The following is a 16,213-nucleotide window of genomic DNA, read 5'->3' on the forward strand; positions in this document are numbered from 1 at the left end:
TACCTGTATATCTGGGTCTTTGGGATTCTGTGTGTGTGTGTGTGTGTGTGTGTGTGTGTGTGTGTGTGTGTGTGTGTGTGTGTGTGCTGCATTTCTGGGGATCTCACCGCAGCAGATAGTGCACACGCACCTCCCTCCCGTCCTCTAAAACAGCCCTGTTAAGGACCTCACGGAGCACTGGGATCGGGGATCAGTGGGATCCTGGGCAGTCGGGCTGGGTGACCTTAGGCCCTGGCTGGACCCAATTCCCGGGAGGCAGCCGCCTCAGCCCAGAAGCTCTTGGAGGCATGTGTGTTTGTGTGTGTGTGTGTTCACAACCCTGTCCTCCACAATCCTCCTGGCCTCTCCAGCCTGCCTGCTGGCTGCCTGCTGCTGCTCTCTCTGAACTGAGAGAGTTAACCTAGCAGGCCAGGGCAGTCTGGGCTGGGGGCCGCCCCCTGGCCCCCCTCCAGCCCCAGCTCCAGTTACAGCTGCTGGTTGGGGAGGGCATGGGTGGGGTGGGGCTGGGAGGGGAGCTTGCTGGGGGCGGCGCGTCCAGCTCTGGGCCAGGGGGTCCAAAGTGCTCAGCCCCCAGGGCACAGCAGGACGTTTGGGGGCCTTCTTTCAGCAGGGGACAGCCCGATTGGGGTGAGCGTCCCCCACTCCTTCCCTCCAGGCCTCACCCCTGGTCTGGCTGGGCCGCCTATTTTGGGAGCAGGAGTGGCCAGCCCGAGGCTTCCCAGGCAGGCCAACCCAAGAGGGAGGGAGTGTGGTTGAGGCAGTGGGTTCTGCAGGGTGGGATGTGGGCGACTCCTCCCTGCCCTGCTGGTGCGTGTGCACCCTGGCAGGGTGTGGAGTTTGGACACACACGTGTGTAGGGCTGGTTGCGTCACTGCGTGGGGGCACCGGAGGCCCAGAGGAGGAGTACTGGATGCCTGACGGTGTTTTCACCCCACGTCCTGCTCCAACCAGAAGTTTGGGGAGAGGTTGTTGTCCATGTCCATTCCGGCCCCACTGTGTGTGTGTGTGTGTGTGTGTGTGTATCCCTGCCCCAGCATGTGTTTTCTATCTCTCAGGCCCACTGGGCTGGGCCTCATGTCACTTGCCTGACATCCGATTGTGAAAGATGTCACCCAGAGGCGGGCAGAGGGGCTGTCTTTTTCTTTTCTTGTTGCTGCCCAGGGAGGAGATGGGGTGGACTTTCCCACAGGGGCAGCCTGTGGCGATGTGGCAGCTGGGCCTCACCCCGGCAGGGCTGTGCGTGACCCCCTGAGTGGGGGAAGGCAGGCTGTTGCCATGGTGGCCTGAGCGAGCAGAATTCCTCCAGGGTGAAGTGGGAGATATTTATACCCCGGGTCAGGCCGGGAGCGGGCGGGCGGAGAGGGCAGGGAGCTGGGATTTCGCGGGGCACAGTGAGGCCGGGCATGTAGGCAGGTGGGACTTGGGCGTGCCCTGCTGTCTCCTGCTCCGTGTTTGTGTGAGGCAGCGCCTCCTCTGCCCTGCCAGGGTAGGTCTGGGAATCGGGGGCCTGCTGCGGGAGGTGGAGGCCTAAGGGAGGCCCCCAGGGACTGTGTGTCTCACCCCTGTCCCTGCTACGTTGTGTTGTTGTGTGATCCCATCGTGGAGGTTGTTTTGGTGACACTGTGTCCCCACGAAGCTGGGGATACCCGTTTCTCTAGCTTGGAGCCACCAAGCTAGAGGACGAACGCTTCTGTGATTCGGTCCCCAGACTGTCTCTGACTTAATCCCTTGGGTTCAAGCCCTGTGTGGGAGAGCAAGGGCACACACTGCCTAATCCGTGGTGTCCCCCCCAGGACAATGGCATCTCTTGGCCACATCTTGGTTTTCTGTGTGGGTCTCCTCACCATGGCCAAGGCAGGTGAGTGCAGGGGAGGCTGCCCGCTACCCACCTCAGCCCCAGGGATGGCGGCGGGGACCGAAGAACCAAGTTGGAGACCCCAACCTAGACTGAGTTGGCTGGGGTACCAAGAAGTTTGGGGGTCTCCACATGGGGTCCAGTCACAGGCTGGTATTTGGGGGAGGGGAGAGGAAGCCCCAGATCAGGCAAAGATGGGGTGGGATGGGGCTGAATTCCTGGTGGGATAACTGGGTCACAGACAGCCTGCCGTGAGTCAGGGAGCTGGGGCAGTTAGGTGCCGCCTGCCCCTTCTGGGACAGTGCAAAGGAGGCAGCTGGGACCCAGAGAGGGTGGGCAGCCTGCCTAGACACCCTCAGACTCTCAGCCCAGCACGGCAGAGCCCCCAGTGGTCTCCTTATGCCCCTCTCTGCCAGGACCCCAGGAAGCATTCAACCCCTGATTTCTCTCTCTTTCCAGAAAGTCCAAAGGAACACGACCCGTTCACTTATGGTGAGCGGGGGGTCTAATTTTGAGTCTTGGGGGAGAGCCTGGCTTTGCTGGTCGTTTGATTCCCCCTCGCCCTCCCCCAGAGTCCCAGTATTGATATCTGTCATTCTCCTTCCCTCTATTTTGTCCTTCCTCTCTGATACCACCTGTCTGCATCTTCTCCTGTCTGTGTCTATCTGTGTCGCTGTCTGTGTGATACCTCTCTGGTTCTCTTTCTCTTGCCTGGGTCTGTCTCAGCCTCTCGTGGCCCATCCTCTGCTTCTTCCCATCTTCTCTCCCCGCTGTCCTCCTCCTCCCTGCCCCCTCCCTCCCTTTCCTATACACCCCTCTCCTCTCCCTGGTCCCCCACTTTCCTCCTTCCATATCTGCTCCCCCTTAATTATCTTATTTCCCCCCTTCTGCCTGCTGGTCCTTTCTCCCTGTTCCCTCCTCCCCAATTTACCCCTCTCCTATTCTCCCTCCTCTCCTCCCTGCCCTCACCTTCCCTGCTCTGCTGCTCACAGACTACCAGTCCCTGCAGATAGGAGGCCTCGTCATCGCCGGGATCCTCTTCATCCTGGGCATCCTCATCGTGCTGAGTGAGTGCCCCTAGCCCCCGCCCTCTACCCCGCCTCTCCCTGGCCCCGCCCCTCCCTCCCCAACCCTTCCCAGGCCTTGCCCCGCCTACCCTGCCTTGGCTCCCCGGCCCCCGGTCTCGCCTCTAGCCCCGCCCCGTCCCCCAAGCCCCGCCCCCCGCGCGGGCGAGCTGGAGCGACAGCGCCGCTTGGCGCCCGCCGGGGGGGAGCCTCAGCCTCTCCTACCTCTCCACGCCCACAGGCAGAAGATGCCGGTGCAAGTTCAACCAGCAGCAGAGGTAAGACGCCCATCCACGCCCTCCTTCGCCCGCTCCTGCTCTAGAGGGGGCCGCGGGTGAGGCGGGGAGTACCCCTGACCCGCAGCCCGATCCCCATCAGCGACTATGTATTAAGCACCTACTATGTGCCATGGCCCAAGCCTGGCCCTGGGACCAAGCGAGGAAAAAACCTCCCGCCCTTCCTGGCCGAGCTCCCAGCCTAGTGGAGGCGGTGGCCGTGGGTTCCAACAGCCCCACAGATAGAAAAATCACAAAGCGTGATAACACAAAATGCAGGAAAGAAGAAACGGCGGTGAAATGAGATCATCTCACACGCGGCCCAGTTTAGCTTAGAGTCCTGTTCCTAGCTCTTTGATTCCTCTTTGAATAAAATGTTAAAGCATGGACAATGTATGAATATGTTAGAACAATTATAGATATTATCATAAGTAGTAGCTAATATTTATTGGGTGTGTACCACGTGTCACATACGGTTCCACTTCCTCTGGGAGGGAGGTGCTGTTATTAACCCCATTTGACAGATGAGGAAACTGAGGCACAGGGAGGTAAAGTCACTTTGTTCAAGATCACTCAAGTGGAATATGGGGAATTCTGGGTTTCCAACCCAGGCCATCTCATGGCAGTCTGCCAAGTCCCCACGACTATCCCTCCGCTACCAACTTCACATCCCTGCCCCCAAATCCGAGGAGGTACTCACCGTTAACCAGCTTAGAAGCCCCCTGTCAGCACTTAAGCTGCTCCTGGGTGCTCCTCATTTCTAGCGGACCCCGAGCCCGCTCTTCGTCCATATCTGGGCCTAGTTACACCAATCTGGGAAAGGAGGCTTGTACTGGGGGGTTCCTAGAAGGGCAGCCTCTCCCCCTTTCCATCCCGAAATCCCTCTGCCTCTGTCTTCCCAGGACTGGGGAACCCGATGAAGAGGAGGGAACTTTCCGCAGCTCCATCCGCCGTGAGTCTGGGGAGACTGCGGGTATTTTGGGGAGAGGGCTGGTTCCAAGGAACCCTTTTCCTGGCCCTCCCTGGCTGCGTAGAGGGAGGGGCTGGATCTGAAAGCTGAGGGTGGGGAGTTGCCCCGCCGCGGGCCCCACCTGCCCAGGAGCTGGGGATGCCTCTCATGAATGACCCCCGATCTCCGTGTTCCCCCCAGGTCTGTCCACCCGCAGGCGGTAGAAACACCTGGCGCGATGCAATCCGGCCAGGTGCTGCAGCTCTAACACGGCGGTGGGAGGGAAGGAGGGAGGAAGGAAAGGCGGGAGAGGGAGGGGGCCAAGTGCCAGGGTTGAAGGGCGGCGAGGGGTGGGGCTGGACGTCCCCCCTCGCCTCTCACCCTTTTCACCCTCACAGGACTCCCCTGGCACCTGACGTCTCCCACGCTCCACCTGAGCGCCCACCGCCCCCTCCGCCGCCCCTTCCCCAGCCCTGCCCCCGCAGACTCCCCCTGCCGCCCAGAATTCCAATAAAACGTGCGTTCCTCTCGACTGCACTTTGTCGGTCTCGGTCCCTCAGCGCGAAAGCCCAGCGCCCCCGGACCCCAGCAGGGGGCGCCCCACCCTAGAGGAAGGGGCGGGGACGACGGTGGTGGGCGGGGGCGGGGGCGGGGGTGGCCTGCACGGGGGCGGGCTCCCCGGGCCCCCATTGGCTGCAGGCCCCCCCACGCCAGGGCTCCCCCCAGCTCCCCCCGACATCGGTCCGTCCTGCTTCCAGCTGCTGCAGCGCGCCTTCGCCGCCAAAGCATCCAGCAGCCCCCTGCTCCGGCCCAGCATGGCGACCCCGACCCAGACCCCCACAAAGGGTGAGCGTCGTCTGGGGAGGGGGTTGCAGGGGGGCTCCGGGATCTGAGAGCCTAGGAGAGAGGGTGTCGGGAGATTCAAGCAATGGTAAGGCAGGGAAGTGGGGGGAGGGAGGTCCGCTCCTCCTGTGGGCGGAGGCCCCTGTAATGCACCCCCTGATCGCCCCTCGGGGTCTCTGGGACACCCCCTCCCCGGAGGGCGTCCTGTGCCAGACCTGCGGTTGGAGAGTGGCAGTCCCGGGAGAAGGGATGCTCGGACAGGTCGCTATGGCAACGGGGTGGCTGGTCCCGCACCGTGGTGGTAGCAGACAGGGAAGAGATGAGCTTGCAGGGTGGGAGCGGGTGGGTCTGCGACCAGAGACGTTCTGGAAGATTTCAGGGTCCCTGGGGTGGGCAAGGAAAGGGGAGGAGGTTCATGTCCCTCTTCTTTCCAGTGCTGTCTCCTAGGGTGTCTGTTTCCTGAAACCCTTGACAGCCAGGTTCAGAGGAAAGGAGTGAGAGCTGAAGGAAGAGACAGAGAGAAGGGATATAGCAAGAGACAGACAGGGAGAACCTGGAAGAGACAGAGACCAAGAGAGGCAGGATATCCAGAGTCACAGATACAAAGACCCAGGAAGACAAATAGATGAACTCAGAGAGATTCCCAGTGGAGGGGAGAGGCCGAGAGCAGTAGACAGAGATGCAGAGAGAGAGAGAAAAAATGAGAGCCTGGGAGATAGCGGGATTGAGACCGCTATGGAGAGAGAAGCAGAGAGACGGAGGGAGAGACGGACCCATGGGGAGAGAGGGGAGCAGAAAGAGAAGAAGGGAGCCATGTGGGGTGGGGCCCAAACCACTGCAGTGAGCCCCCATGGGTGGGAATGGGGCGATGGGACCCTCCTTCCAGCCCACAGCAGGGGTGTTTTCCAATCCCAGAGGTGCACTTGGGTATACACCTAGCTGTCCCTACTGCCCCCATCAAGCCGCAGACTGATTTCCATTCCACACCCATTAACCCAGTTATGCATCCACTTAAACACCCACTTCCACCGTCGCCCCCTAATAGCCCCCACTGCTAATCCTGCTTCTGCAGACGAGCAAGGCACAGACTGCTTCAAGAGGGAGCCGGTGCCCAGCAAGGGTCTCCAGCACTGAGGGCAGGGGATGGACCAGGGGTGCTGAGAAGCCCCTGGCAGTGAAGGGAACCCGAATTCCACTTGGATGGCTCCCTCCCTTCCGCGCTTCCCAGCAGGCGGGGGCTGCTGCACTGAGCCATATCTGCAGAATCCCAAGCAGGGCGGGGGGTGGGGGGGGCTGCAGAGGCTGGAAGCTACCCTAGGGAGGGGGGCAGGGCTGAGGCAGCAGGCCTGGCGGGAGCCCAGGGCTTCTTTTTGCAGAGGTGGTGGTTAGCAAGATCGATGGCAGCAGACGGGCAGAGGTGGGAGGACAGACTCCTTAACCCAACCTCCTCTGCCTCCCCCTTTCCCAGTCACAGCATGACAGGAGACCGCAGGTCTCGGGAAACCCCGGGGGAGAAAAAGCATGTTGTGCATTGCAAGCTGCTTAAGGAAACTAATTAATGAACTGTTGGGGAGCGACGGGGGAAGAGGGGAGATTGTCTCCCTCCACCCTGCCAGAGAACAGGAGGGAGAATTAGGAGTGAACAGAAGAGGGATGCATGAGCACAGCTGGGTCTGGGTCCCTATCCCTGAAATGGACCCTTAGCTTGGCCAGAAGCCAGTCCTGCAGGGGCAACAGCAGGAGGTGCAAAAGGAGGGAAGAGGGTCAAGATTGAAACCTGTATCTCACACAGGACCTCACAGGGGACCCCACCCAGCCTGGGGTGCCAGGACCTATCACCTCTCTTCACCTGGCAAGATGCCCCAGTTGCCATAGCAACCACCTCTTTCCTGATATCTCCTTGGCAGCTGGCCAGGAGTAGTGCACATTCCTTTGCCTGACTCCTGGCCCCACCCTTAGACCAGCCACGCCTGAGGGCCCAGGTTGCTGGGGCAGCAGGGACCAGAGGAGGATCTTCCACATGGAACACCAGATTCTGGGACAGGTGCTCACCCAGTGGGCTCCCGATAACTTTGGGGAAGGGCGGGTGTGTGGAAAACAGACAAGTGAGACAATCCACCTTTTACAGCCTCCTGCAGCCTAGGACCAACTCATAATCATTCCTTCATTCATTCATCCCGAAAACTTGAAGAGCCTTTCATAAATGTCAGGATGAACAGCAGTGATGAGTCAAACAAATTTACTCTCTGGTGGGGAAACTTACACAGAGCACAAGGGACCCTGAAGCAGTGTTTCACCATCTTGGTGCTTTTGAGTACTACCGTCACAATTTTTGCTTTATTCAAATATTCCTCACACTGCTATTTATTTAATTTTTTTCCTTCAAAGGATTAGCTTTTTTATTTTTATTTTTTGAGACAAGGTCTCACTCTGTCACCCAGGCTGGAGTGCAATGGCGCGATCACAGCTCACTGCAGCCTCAATGTCCTGGGCTCAATCTATCCTCCCGCCTCAGCCTCCCAAGTAGCTGCGACTACAAGGCACTCCTGCTACACCCAGCTAATTTTTGTATTTTTTGTAGAGACGGGTTTTGCTATGTTTCCCAGGCTGGTCTCAAACTCCTGGGCTCAAGCAATTCACCCACCTTGGCCTCCCAAAGTGCTTGGGATGACAGGTGTGGGCCACCATGCCCAACCCAGGATTAGCTTTTTAAAAACAACGAGCTTTATTTTATAGCACCATCACAACCGGAAAATTAATCTTCTTTTTTTTTTTTTTTTTTTTTTTGAGACAGAGTCTCGCTCTGTCGTCCAGGCTGGAGTGCAGTGGCACGATCTTGGCTCACTGCAACCTCTGCCTCCTGGGTTCAAGCAATTCTTCTGCCTCAGCCTCCCAAGTAGCTGGGACTGGCAGGGGCACACCACCACACCCAGCTAATTTTTGTATTGTTAGTACAGACGGGGTTTCACCATATTGGCCAGGCTGGTCTCAAACTCCTGACCTCGTGATCCGCCCACCTTGTATTCCCAAAGTGCTGGGATTACAGGCATGAACCACTGCGCCCAGCTGGAAAATTCATCTTCTTTTTGCCTTAAATTGAAGGCAGCATAAGAGCAATCTGAAGCAGGTGATTTCACTTTTCTGGGTCTGGTGTCCCCCTTCCAGGAAATGGGGATGAAGATAGCACCCATATGAAAGAGTTGCTATGAAGATTAAGAGTAAATGCGCTGATATCGGTCAGATGCTTAGCAGGGAGGCTGGAATGGAGTCAGGGCTACCCACTGCTAGTTACATCAATAAATAAAGGAGAAAACCAAATAATGCCACAAAATTCTGCCTAGATTTTATTGCCTGCTGAAGACTTGGAGCCCAAGGCCTGTTTTCTCTTAGGTAAAGGGGGAAATTAACAAGGGTTGGAAGGTGTTAAAGATACCTCAGCACCAACCTAAGACATCGTCTTTGAAGCCTGGACAGAGACCTGGGAAGGGTAAACTTACACATTGTGTGAATCGTGGTCTTGCTTTGGGGCCACCTCTATCAGTCAGTTTCGGCTAGAGCATGCTGTGGTAACAAACAGGTGTTGCTTTGGGGCCACCTCTATCAATCAGTTTCAGCTAGAGTATGCTGTGGTAACAAATAGTACCGAAAGTCTCAGGGGTTTATGACAACCAGGTTCACATATATGTCCATCACAGGTTGACCAGTCACCAAAGAAAACTAGAGCAGTCACCATCGTGAACATTCAGGCCACCAGGCTAGAAGTGAAACAGAGCTTTGGCCTGGAGGCCTGAATGTTCCTGAATGTTTAAACACCCCAGCCTGGAAGTGACAATGCACTTCTACTCGCAGTTCCTTGGCCAGAATTAGTCATATGGCCCTACCCAACCTCCAGGGAGCCATCCATCCCTGAGCCTGGAAGGGGGAAGGAGAACACCAATGACATCAGGCATCACCCTGGCACCCCTCACCCTCTCCCCATGTGGCAGACAGTCTGCTGCCAAATTCTGCTCTAGGGAAGGCCAAATATAATAAGAACTGTCAGAGGCATTCGAGAACCATCAGGATGAACTTGTTGAATGGGAAGGATGTTCTGAGCTCTCCTGCAGGGGAACATGATTAGGGCCAGGAAGGTGGGAAGTGGAGAAAAGTGAATCCAGAGACACACATTTTATCCACATGTGAACATTTCTGAAATCATTATGTGTCTTCTAATGGATGGGGACATTTCACGCGGTAGAGTTCCAAACATATTTACACATACACACACACACAGGGAAAACTATTACAAACTCAATTTTGAATCTTAAACTTGATGATGTCTCAGAAATAAGTAATAATGGGCTGGGCACGGTGGCTCACGTCTGTAATCCCAGCACTATGGGAGGCTGAGGCGGGCAGATCATCGGAGGTCAGGAGTTTGAGACCAGCCCAGCCAACATGGTGAAATCCTGTCTCTAATAAAAATACAAAAATTAGCCAGCAGTGGTAGTGCACACCTATAGTCCCGGTCCTTGGGAGGCTGAGGCAGAATTGCTTGAGCCTGGGAGGTGGAGGTTGTAGTTAGCTGAGATGGCGCCACTGCATTCCAGCCTGGGCGACAGAGCAAGACCCTGTCTCAAAAAAAGAAAGAAAGAAGAAAAAGAAGGAAAGAAAGAAGAAAGGAAAGAAAGAAAGAAAGAAAGAAAGAAAGAAAGAAAGAAAGAAAGAAAGAAAAGGAAAGAAGGAGGAGGGAGGGAGGAAGGGAAGGAGGGAGGGAGGAAGGAAAGAAAAATAAATAAGTAATGTGGGGTATGAATCAGCACAGCTTCCCTGTACTGGATGGAGTGTCAGGAGTGAGTGGATGTCAGCAGTAGCAGCAGGTGCCTGTCAGAGCCCTCAGGTGACTGAGAAGTTTTAGGGAGTGTTCGGGGGAAGCTGAGACATTCATTGGTCCACCAGTGGAAGTGAGGTCTGTTTTAACCTCATGACATCATGGGCAAGTGGGAGTGCGTCTGTGTTTTTCGGGGAATGAGTCCCTAGCTTGCATCAGACCTCCATAGGGGTCCAGAACCAGGACTGCCATGTAGTTTGGGTAGATTGTACACTGCATAGAGGATGGTGCTGACTGACGGAGTGAGTAGGGGCTGGAATCCAGCTTGAGCTATGCTCTTCCAGCCTTGCGGCTTGCCATGAGGCCACATCATCCAAACCAAGGGGTCTCTATCTGACTTCCACAAAGAAATGATTGGGCCAGTGGCTCCATCTGGATCCTAAAAAATATTAAGAAATACACTGTTAAGTTTTTTTTTTTCTTTCTCTTTTTCTCTGCTTCTTTCCCTCAGCTCCTGAGGAACCTGACCCATTTTACTATGGTGAGTGTTGGATTTGGGGATGGGGCTGGACTGGGGAGTAGCTGCAGGTGCTCACAGATCCCTCCAGACATGGCTTCAGCTATGGCCACGCGATACGTGCTGGGCCACTGGCCATGGGACCATATATATGGGTGTGGCTCACATCAGCTGGGTTCATGGAGGGCAGAACCAGATGGGGGAGTGGGGATGCCTCACACTCTCTCTGAGCCCCCTTCAGGTCTCACCAGGATCTGGGCTGGTGCCTTGGTGTCGTCAGAGAAGCAGATGAAGGAAAACCTTAGAAGCAATGACTCTGAGCCCAGACTGCCTGGATTTGAATCCTGCCTTATCCACTCACTAGCTGTATGGCCTTGGGCAAGCGACTTTGCCTCTCTGGGCCCTTCTGTAAACAAGGGATAGTAATAGTTCCCACCTACGAGGACTGTGGGAAAGATACCTGGCTGGTGCCATTAAATCTCCTCCATGGCACTGAAGCTCAAATAAGTTACCCCAGGCCTGGTAGATCTGGCTCCAATTTCCCCCTCTGAACACCCTCCTGTTGCCCCCACCCCACCCCTTTGCTCATTCATACTTTTCCCCTAGGTGTCAATTCCTCTCCCATCTCAGGACCTTTGCATGTGCCATGATTCTGCAGGAATGCTTCTCCTCTAGCTTTGTACATGGCTGGCTAAGGCTCCCCCTTATTCAGGCCTCAGATCAAACATAGACTACTCTGCTAGGATAGGCCCTCCTGACTCCCTGGCAAAGAAGAGCCACACCATACCCAGCTGGGGTTGCATGACTTGTTTTTGGGCGGGGTTGTTTCTTTAATGCTTTATCACAATACGAGAGTCAACTCCTTGAGGGTAGAAGCCTGGACCACTACTGGTACAGAGTGAGTGCTCCATAAATTCATATCTCAACAAATACTTAGCGGGCACAGGCTCTATGTCTGGCAATGCTCCAAGCAGCTGGAGACACTGCAGTGAACCACACAGACAAGAATTCAAGAATGCAAGAATTCCGGCCCTCCTCCTGGACCTTCCACTCACTGGGAAAGATACAGAGATACTCAAGAAAACAAAATATGAAAATTATATATTAGACAAGAGTATTATTGGCCAGGTACGGTGGCTCATAACTGTAATCCTAGTGCTTTGGGAGGCCGAGGCAGGAGGATCGCTCAAGTCCAGGAGTTTGAAGCTGCAATGAACTATGATTGTGATTTTTTTTTTTTTTTTTTTGACAAAGTCCGACTCTGTGACTCAGGCTGGAGTGCAGTAGCACAATCTCGGCTCACTGCAACCCCCGCCTCCCAGGTTCAAGTGATTCTCCTGCCTCAGCCTCCCAAGTAGCTGGGACTACAGGCCCACACCACCACACCTGGCTATTTTCATATTTTTAGAAGAGACAGGATTTCACCATGTTGGCCAGGCTGGTCTTGGACTCCTGACCTGAAGTGATCTGCCTGCCTTGGCCTCCCAAAGTGCTGGGATTACAGGCATGAGCCACTGTGCCCAGCTCTACATAAAAAATTTAAAAATTAGCTGGGCATGATGGTGTGTGCCTGTAGTCTCAGCTACTTGGGAGGCTGAGCAGGGACAGTCTCTTGGAGCCCAAGAGGTGGAGGCTGCAGTGAGCTATGATTGCACCACTGCACCCCAGCCTGGGTGACAGAGTGACACTACATCTCTTAAAAAAAAAGACAAGAATATTATTAGGCAAGAATATTAGGCAAGAATAATTCCTATGAAGTAAAATAAAGAAGGGAATGCGATTGGAAAGTGTGGAGGAGAGGATGGAAAATTCTGAATAGGACAGCCAGAGGTTTTGCTCACAATCAAATAAAGCCCAGACAATGGTGAGGGAAGGAGCCATGTGGATATTTGGGGGAAGAGCTTTCAGGCTGCAGGAACAGCCAGTGCAAAGGCCTTCGGATAGGATCATGCTGGATATGCCCCAGGAACAGTGGGGAGGCCACTGTTGCTGGAGTAGGATTGATGGGGAGAGTGAGGTGGGGTGAGGTCCAAGAAGGAAAGGAACTGGATCATATGGGACTTTGAGGACCGTAGTGAGGACTGTGGTTTCTACCTTGAGGGCAATGGGCATGAGGAGGGCTCTGAGCGGAGGAGAACCCAGATCTGACTCAAATGTTGATGGGTCCTTGTGGCTATCAGAGGTGGGAGTGCAGGCAGGCCAGCAAGACCCTAGAGAAGGCTGCTGCAGAGGCCAGATGGGCGACAATGGTGGACAGAACCAGGGCCGGGGAGGAGGTGGCAGAGGGAGAGTAATTATGTATATATCCAGAGTGGAAAGCACAGCAGGAGAAGGCAGGGGAGGAAAGTAGAGGGTACACAGGGCAAGGGGAGCTAACGGTGCCCAAGCCCACACCCTACATCCTCACATCAACCCCCTGAAGGAGTGTCCAACCGGCCCACAGCCTCCCTGGGCGATTCTGGGCCCCTGGCTGGGCCACGCAGAGCCGGGACTGGGCTCCAGGTGGAGCCGAGGTGCTGTCCCTGCCTCGATGTCCCCCGTTATCTTCCCCAGACTACAACACGGTGCAGACTGTGGGCATGACTCTGGCAACCATCTTGTTCCTGCTGGGTATCCTCATCGTCATCAGTAAGTGCGACCCATTCCTGGGCTGCCTCGGCCTCCGCATCCTCTGCTGGTTTTCATCCATATCCTACACCCTATGTCCTGTCTTCTTGCTCTGTCTCTCTCTCCCAACAGGCAAGAAGGTGAAGTGCAGAAAGGCGGACTCCAGGTCTGAGAGGTCTGGCAGCAGTGGGCAAAGAGCGGGAGGGGGCCTCGGGGTGCCTCCCTAGCAGATGGGCAGGATCCGCTGGGCCTGCCATGTGATTTCCCCAAAGCCTATGGTTATTGAACCTCTTTCTACTTTTCTCTCTCATCTCTGCCTCCACAGCCCAACCTGCAAATCCTGTAAGTCCGAGCTTCCGTCTTCAGGTGAGGGTGAGAAACCGTGTGGTTCTGGGAGAGTTTTAGGTGGGGCACGGAAGGCAACCCTCAGAAGGGAAGTTGCATGGATGGACTGGATGCAGGGGGCGGAGGGGGGGAGCGGATGGCACCTGCAGATATCACAGGACAATTCCCTAGGAAGGTGAGGAAATTCTGCAGATGAAAGATGCTAAACCTGGCCGGGAGCGGTGGCTCACGCCTGTAATTCCAGCGCTTTGGGAGGCTGAGGCGGGCGGATCACCTGAGGTCAGGAGATCGAGACCTGCCTGGCCAACATGGTGAAACACCGTCTCTGCTAAAAATCAAAAATTAGCCGGGCATGGTGGTGTCCACCTGTAATCCCAGCTACTCAGGAGGCTGAGGCAAGAGAATCACCTGAACCTGGGAGGCGGAGGTTGCAATGAGCTGAGTTTGTGCCACTCCACTCCAGCCTGGGTGACAAAGTGAGACTGTCAAAAAAAAAAAAAGAGGAAGGAAGAAAGGAAGGAAGGGAGGGAGGGAGGGAGGGAAAAGAAACATGATGCTAAACCGTGGGGAGGCTGTGGGATGTGACATGTCCCAGAATCCACAGAGATTCCCAGAAACAAATGCTCAAGCCTATAAAAGCCAGGACAAGCTGATTTGCCAGGAGAGGAAGCCACAGGCCTGTGAAGAGAAGGGCCCCATGTGGGAGGAGCTCTGTCAGTCAGGAGGGAGAGAGAGGGAGCACTGAGGAAGATGGGGAGAGACTTTCCAGACTTGATCGTTCAGCCGGGCAGATCCAGGATGAAATAGCCGAGGAAGCGGGACAGAGGGAGGGAGGGAAGGTTTCTGAATAGTTGCATCAAAATAACAAAAAGAGAGATGAATAGAATGCAGATTTTAGAATTCACATTGGAAAAGAACATATGGGATGCAGGGAATGTGAGGATGGAGAAGAAAGCTGGGAAGCACAGGAGGGGATAGAGTGGAGAGGACGGAGGTGTTGGGGAGAATGTGGGAAGGAGAAGCCCAGGAAGGAAGGGGGGAGGATGGGAGGAGGAGGGCGTGGAGGGTGGAGGAGGGAGAATGGGTGTAAGCATGGAAAGTGTAAAGGAAGAGCGAGAGGGATGCAGGGCAAGCATGTGGATGAAAGATTCTGACTCCTTTGGGGCTGTTAATTTTAATTATGTAAAAATATCTTGACCTGTTTTTAGTGGAAATGCAGCCTTTCTGGAGACTTGTAAAAAACCAGAAATGGGAATTTCTGTGTCTCTTATAAAGTTCTTATAACTTAAAAAAAAAAAAAAAAAAAGCGGGAGGGGGACACGGGTTATTCAATGGTTGAGGAGTATTTGTTGTGGAATTTGTTTCATGTTCCTTTTTTTTTTTTTTTTTTTTTTTTTTGTTGAGACAGAGTCTTGCTCTGTCCTCTGTTGCCCAGGCTGGAGTGCAGTGGCACGATCTCAGCTTACTACAACACTGCAACCTCTGCGTCCCGGGTTCAAGCGCTTCTTCTGCCTCGGCCTCCCAAGTAGCTGGGACTACAGGCACACACCACCACACCCGGCTAATTTTTATATTTTTAGCAGAGATGACGGTTCACCATTTTGGCCAGGCTGGTCTCAAACTCCTGACCTCAAGCGATCTGCCCTCCTCGGCCTCCCAAAGTGCTTGGATTACCGGCATGAGCCACCGCGCTCGGCCTGTTTCATGTTTATTTAATGAGTTTTAAAACATGAACAGGGCACTTATGGATGCGTGGGGCAGCATGGGGGTTGGCCTTGTCACCTGGGGCACAGCTGAAGGCTTTGCACAGGTTTCCGGTCTATCCTAGGTGAATGATGGTCTGCAGCGGGTGGGGAATGGGGGAATTCCCGTTGTACCCAAATGTTCAGGACAGGGAGTGTAGGAAAGGAGTGAGGGTGTAGGAGGAGATTGCAGATGGGAAGGGAGATGGGGACTCCCTTTCTGGCAGGAGGACAGCTCCAAAAGCCCAGGTTGGGTCTGGGGTCGCCAGCCCCGTGGCAGGTGTTTCTCTCCATGACACCACGAGGTGTCCCCAAGGGAACCAGACATCGAGTGTGGGAGGCAAGACAGCTCCTCAGTGTTAGCTCTGGGGTGACGGTCCCTGGGGTCTGGCTTCCATGGTGCCGGGGAATGGAGAGCCAACGAGCTGTGGGGAAGGAGGCAGTTTCCACCTCTGGTGGCTCACGCACCCCCTCTCTCCTCAGCCCCTGGTGGCGGCGGCGTGTAACACCTGCCCGAGGAAACTCCGCTGCCGACCCTGCCTGAGCGCGGGAGCCTGAGGACCGGGTGGAGGCGGTGGGGACCCAGCCGCGCGCCGGGAGCGCTCCCCGGAATGAGCCGCCCCACCCACCCCAAGGCTGGAGCCGCTGCACCCTGCTGTCCCTCCCCAGGCCTTGGCAATGACGATCCCCCAAAGAGCCCGTCTGCACCCCACACCCGGGGCCTCAGGCCTCCAGCTCCTGGGATCCGGGAGTCCATCCTGGCCCAGCCCCCCCAGCATCCCCGTGTACGGCCCCCCTGCACCTCCTTGTCTCATCCCCGAAGATCCGTCCCCCTGGCCCCTCAGTGTCCATGTCTTGAGCTTAATAAATGTGCATTTGGTTTTTTCCCCTGTTCTGTCTGTGTGTTCTCATCTGTGGGGCACGGTGTGGGTACGGGTGCAGAACTGAACCTGGGGTAGCTCTCCCCTGCGTGCCCGGGGTTGCCCCCTCTTCCTTCTCCTCCCCCAGTGCCCCGAGTTGCCCCCCTTCAATCCCTTCTCTTTCCTCAACACCTCTGGATTTGTCCTTTCCCTTCCTCCAGCGACCCCAGAATAGACCTCTCCCCTTTCTCCCCCTGCTCACTCAGAGGCGCCCACTCACCCTAGACCTGCCTGCCCCATCCCCGTCCCCACCCTCCCCCACCACTATGCCCTCACCCCTGCCCCC

At 55.5% G+C, this 16,213-nt stretch overlaps 2 protein-coding genes across 7 annotated transcripts; both read left to right on the forward strand.

Moving 5' to 3' along the window:
• The first annotated feature begins 549 nt into the window (after positions 1-549).
• FXYD1 (FXYD domain containing ion transport regulator 1) lies at positions 550-4,675 on the forward strand. Of its 4 annotated transcripts, none has more exons than XM_002829053.5 (8): positions 550-627; positions 1,794-1,858; positions 2,315-2,347; positions 2,848-2,922; positions 3,161-3,197; positions 4,097-4,146; positions 4,345-4,396; positions 4,542-4,675. In XM_002829053.5, the coding sequence occupies exons 2-7, from the start codon at positions 1,798-1,800 to the stop codon at positions 4,365-4,367; spliced, it is 279 nt and encodes a 92-aa protein (XP_002829099.1). In that variant the 5' UTR covers positions 550-627; positions 1,794-1,797; the 3' UTR covers positions 4,368-4,396; positions 4,542-4,675. The 4 variants fall into 4 exon arrangements, with proteins under 4 accessions (XP_002829099.1, XP_063575523.1, XP_054394845.1 ...); XM_063719453.1 differs by lacking the exon at positions 550-627 and adding an exon at positions 884-965; XM_054538870.2 differs by lacking the exon at positions 550-627 and adding an exon at positions 1,135-1,307.
• A 122-nt stretch (positions 4,676-4,797) lies between these two features.
• FXYD7 (FXYD domain containing ion transport regulator 7) lies at positions 4,798-16,123 on the forward strand. 3 transcript variants are annotated; one of them, XM_054538872.2, is made up of 6 exons: positions 4,800-4,989; positions 10,308-10,337; positions 12,867-12,941; positions 13,053-13,086; positions 13,246-13,286; positions 15,491-16,123. In XM_054538872.2, exons 1-6 carry the CDS (start codon positions 4,959-4,961, stop codon positions 15,511-15,513), a joined length of 234 nt encoding a protein of 77 aa, XP_054394847.1. In that variant the 5' UTR covers positions 4,800-4,958; the 3' UTR covers positions 15,514-16,123. The 3 variants fall into 3 exon arrangements, with proteins under 3 accessions (XP_054394846.1, XP_054394847.1, XP_024093094.1); XM_024237326.3 differs by having other exon boundaries at positions 4,812-4,989; positions 13,053-13,095; positions 15,491-15,918; XM_054538871.1 differs by lacking the exons at positions 13,053-13,086; positions 13,246-13,286; positions 15,491-16,123 and having other exon boundaries at positions 4,798-4,989; positions 10,555-13,046.
• Positions 16,124-16,213: the final 90 nt, after the last annotated feature.

The sequence above is a fragment of the Pongo abelii genome, chromosome 20 (genome assembly GCF_028885655.2).
Source record: "Pongo abelii isolate AG06213 chromosome 20, NHGRI_mPonAbe1-v2.0_pri, whole genome shotgun sequence".
Classification (NCBI taxonomy): domain Eukaryota; kingdom Metazoa; phylum Chordata; class Mammalia; order Primates; family Hominidae; genus Pongo; species Pongo abelii.

Coding starts and splice junctions, on each gene's coding strand:
- FXYD7 (XM_054538871.1), top strand. CDS start 4,959: ATGGCGACCCCGACCCAGACCCCCACAAAGG. Junction 4,990..10,307: donor GACCCAGACCCCCACAAAGG/GTGAGCGTCGTC, acceptor TCTTTCCCTCAG/CTCCTGAGGAACCTGACCCA. Junction 10,338..10,554: donor ACCTGACCCATTTTACTATG/GTGAGTGTTGGA, acceptor AGCCCCCTTCAG/GTCTCACCAGGATCTGGGCT.
- FXYD1 (XM_002829053.5), top strand. CDS start 1,798: ATGGCATCTCTTGGCCACATCTTGGTTTTCTGTGTGGGTCTCCTCACC. Junction 1,859..2,314: donor CCTCACCATGGCCAAGGCAG/GTGAGTGCAGGG, acceptor CTCTCTTTCCAG/AAAGTCCAAAGGAACACGAC. Junction 2,348..2,847: donor ACACGACCCGTTCACTTATG/GTGAGCGGGGGG, acceptor TGCTGCTCACAG/ACTACCAGTCCCTGCAGATA.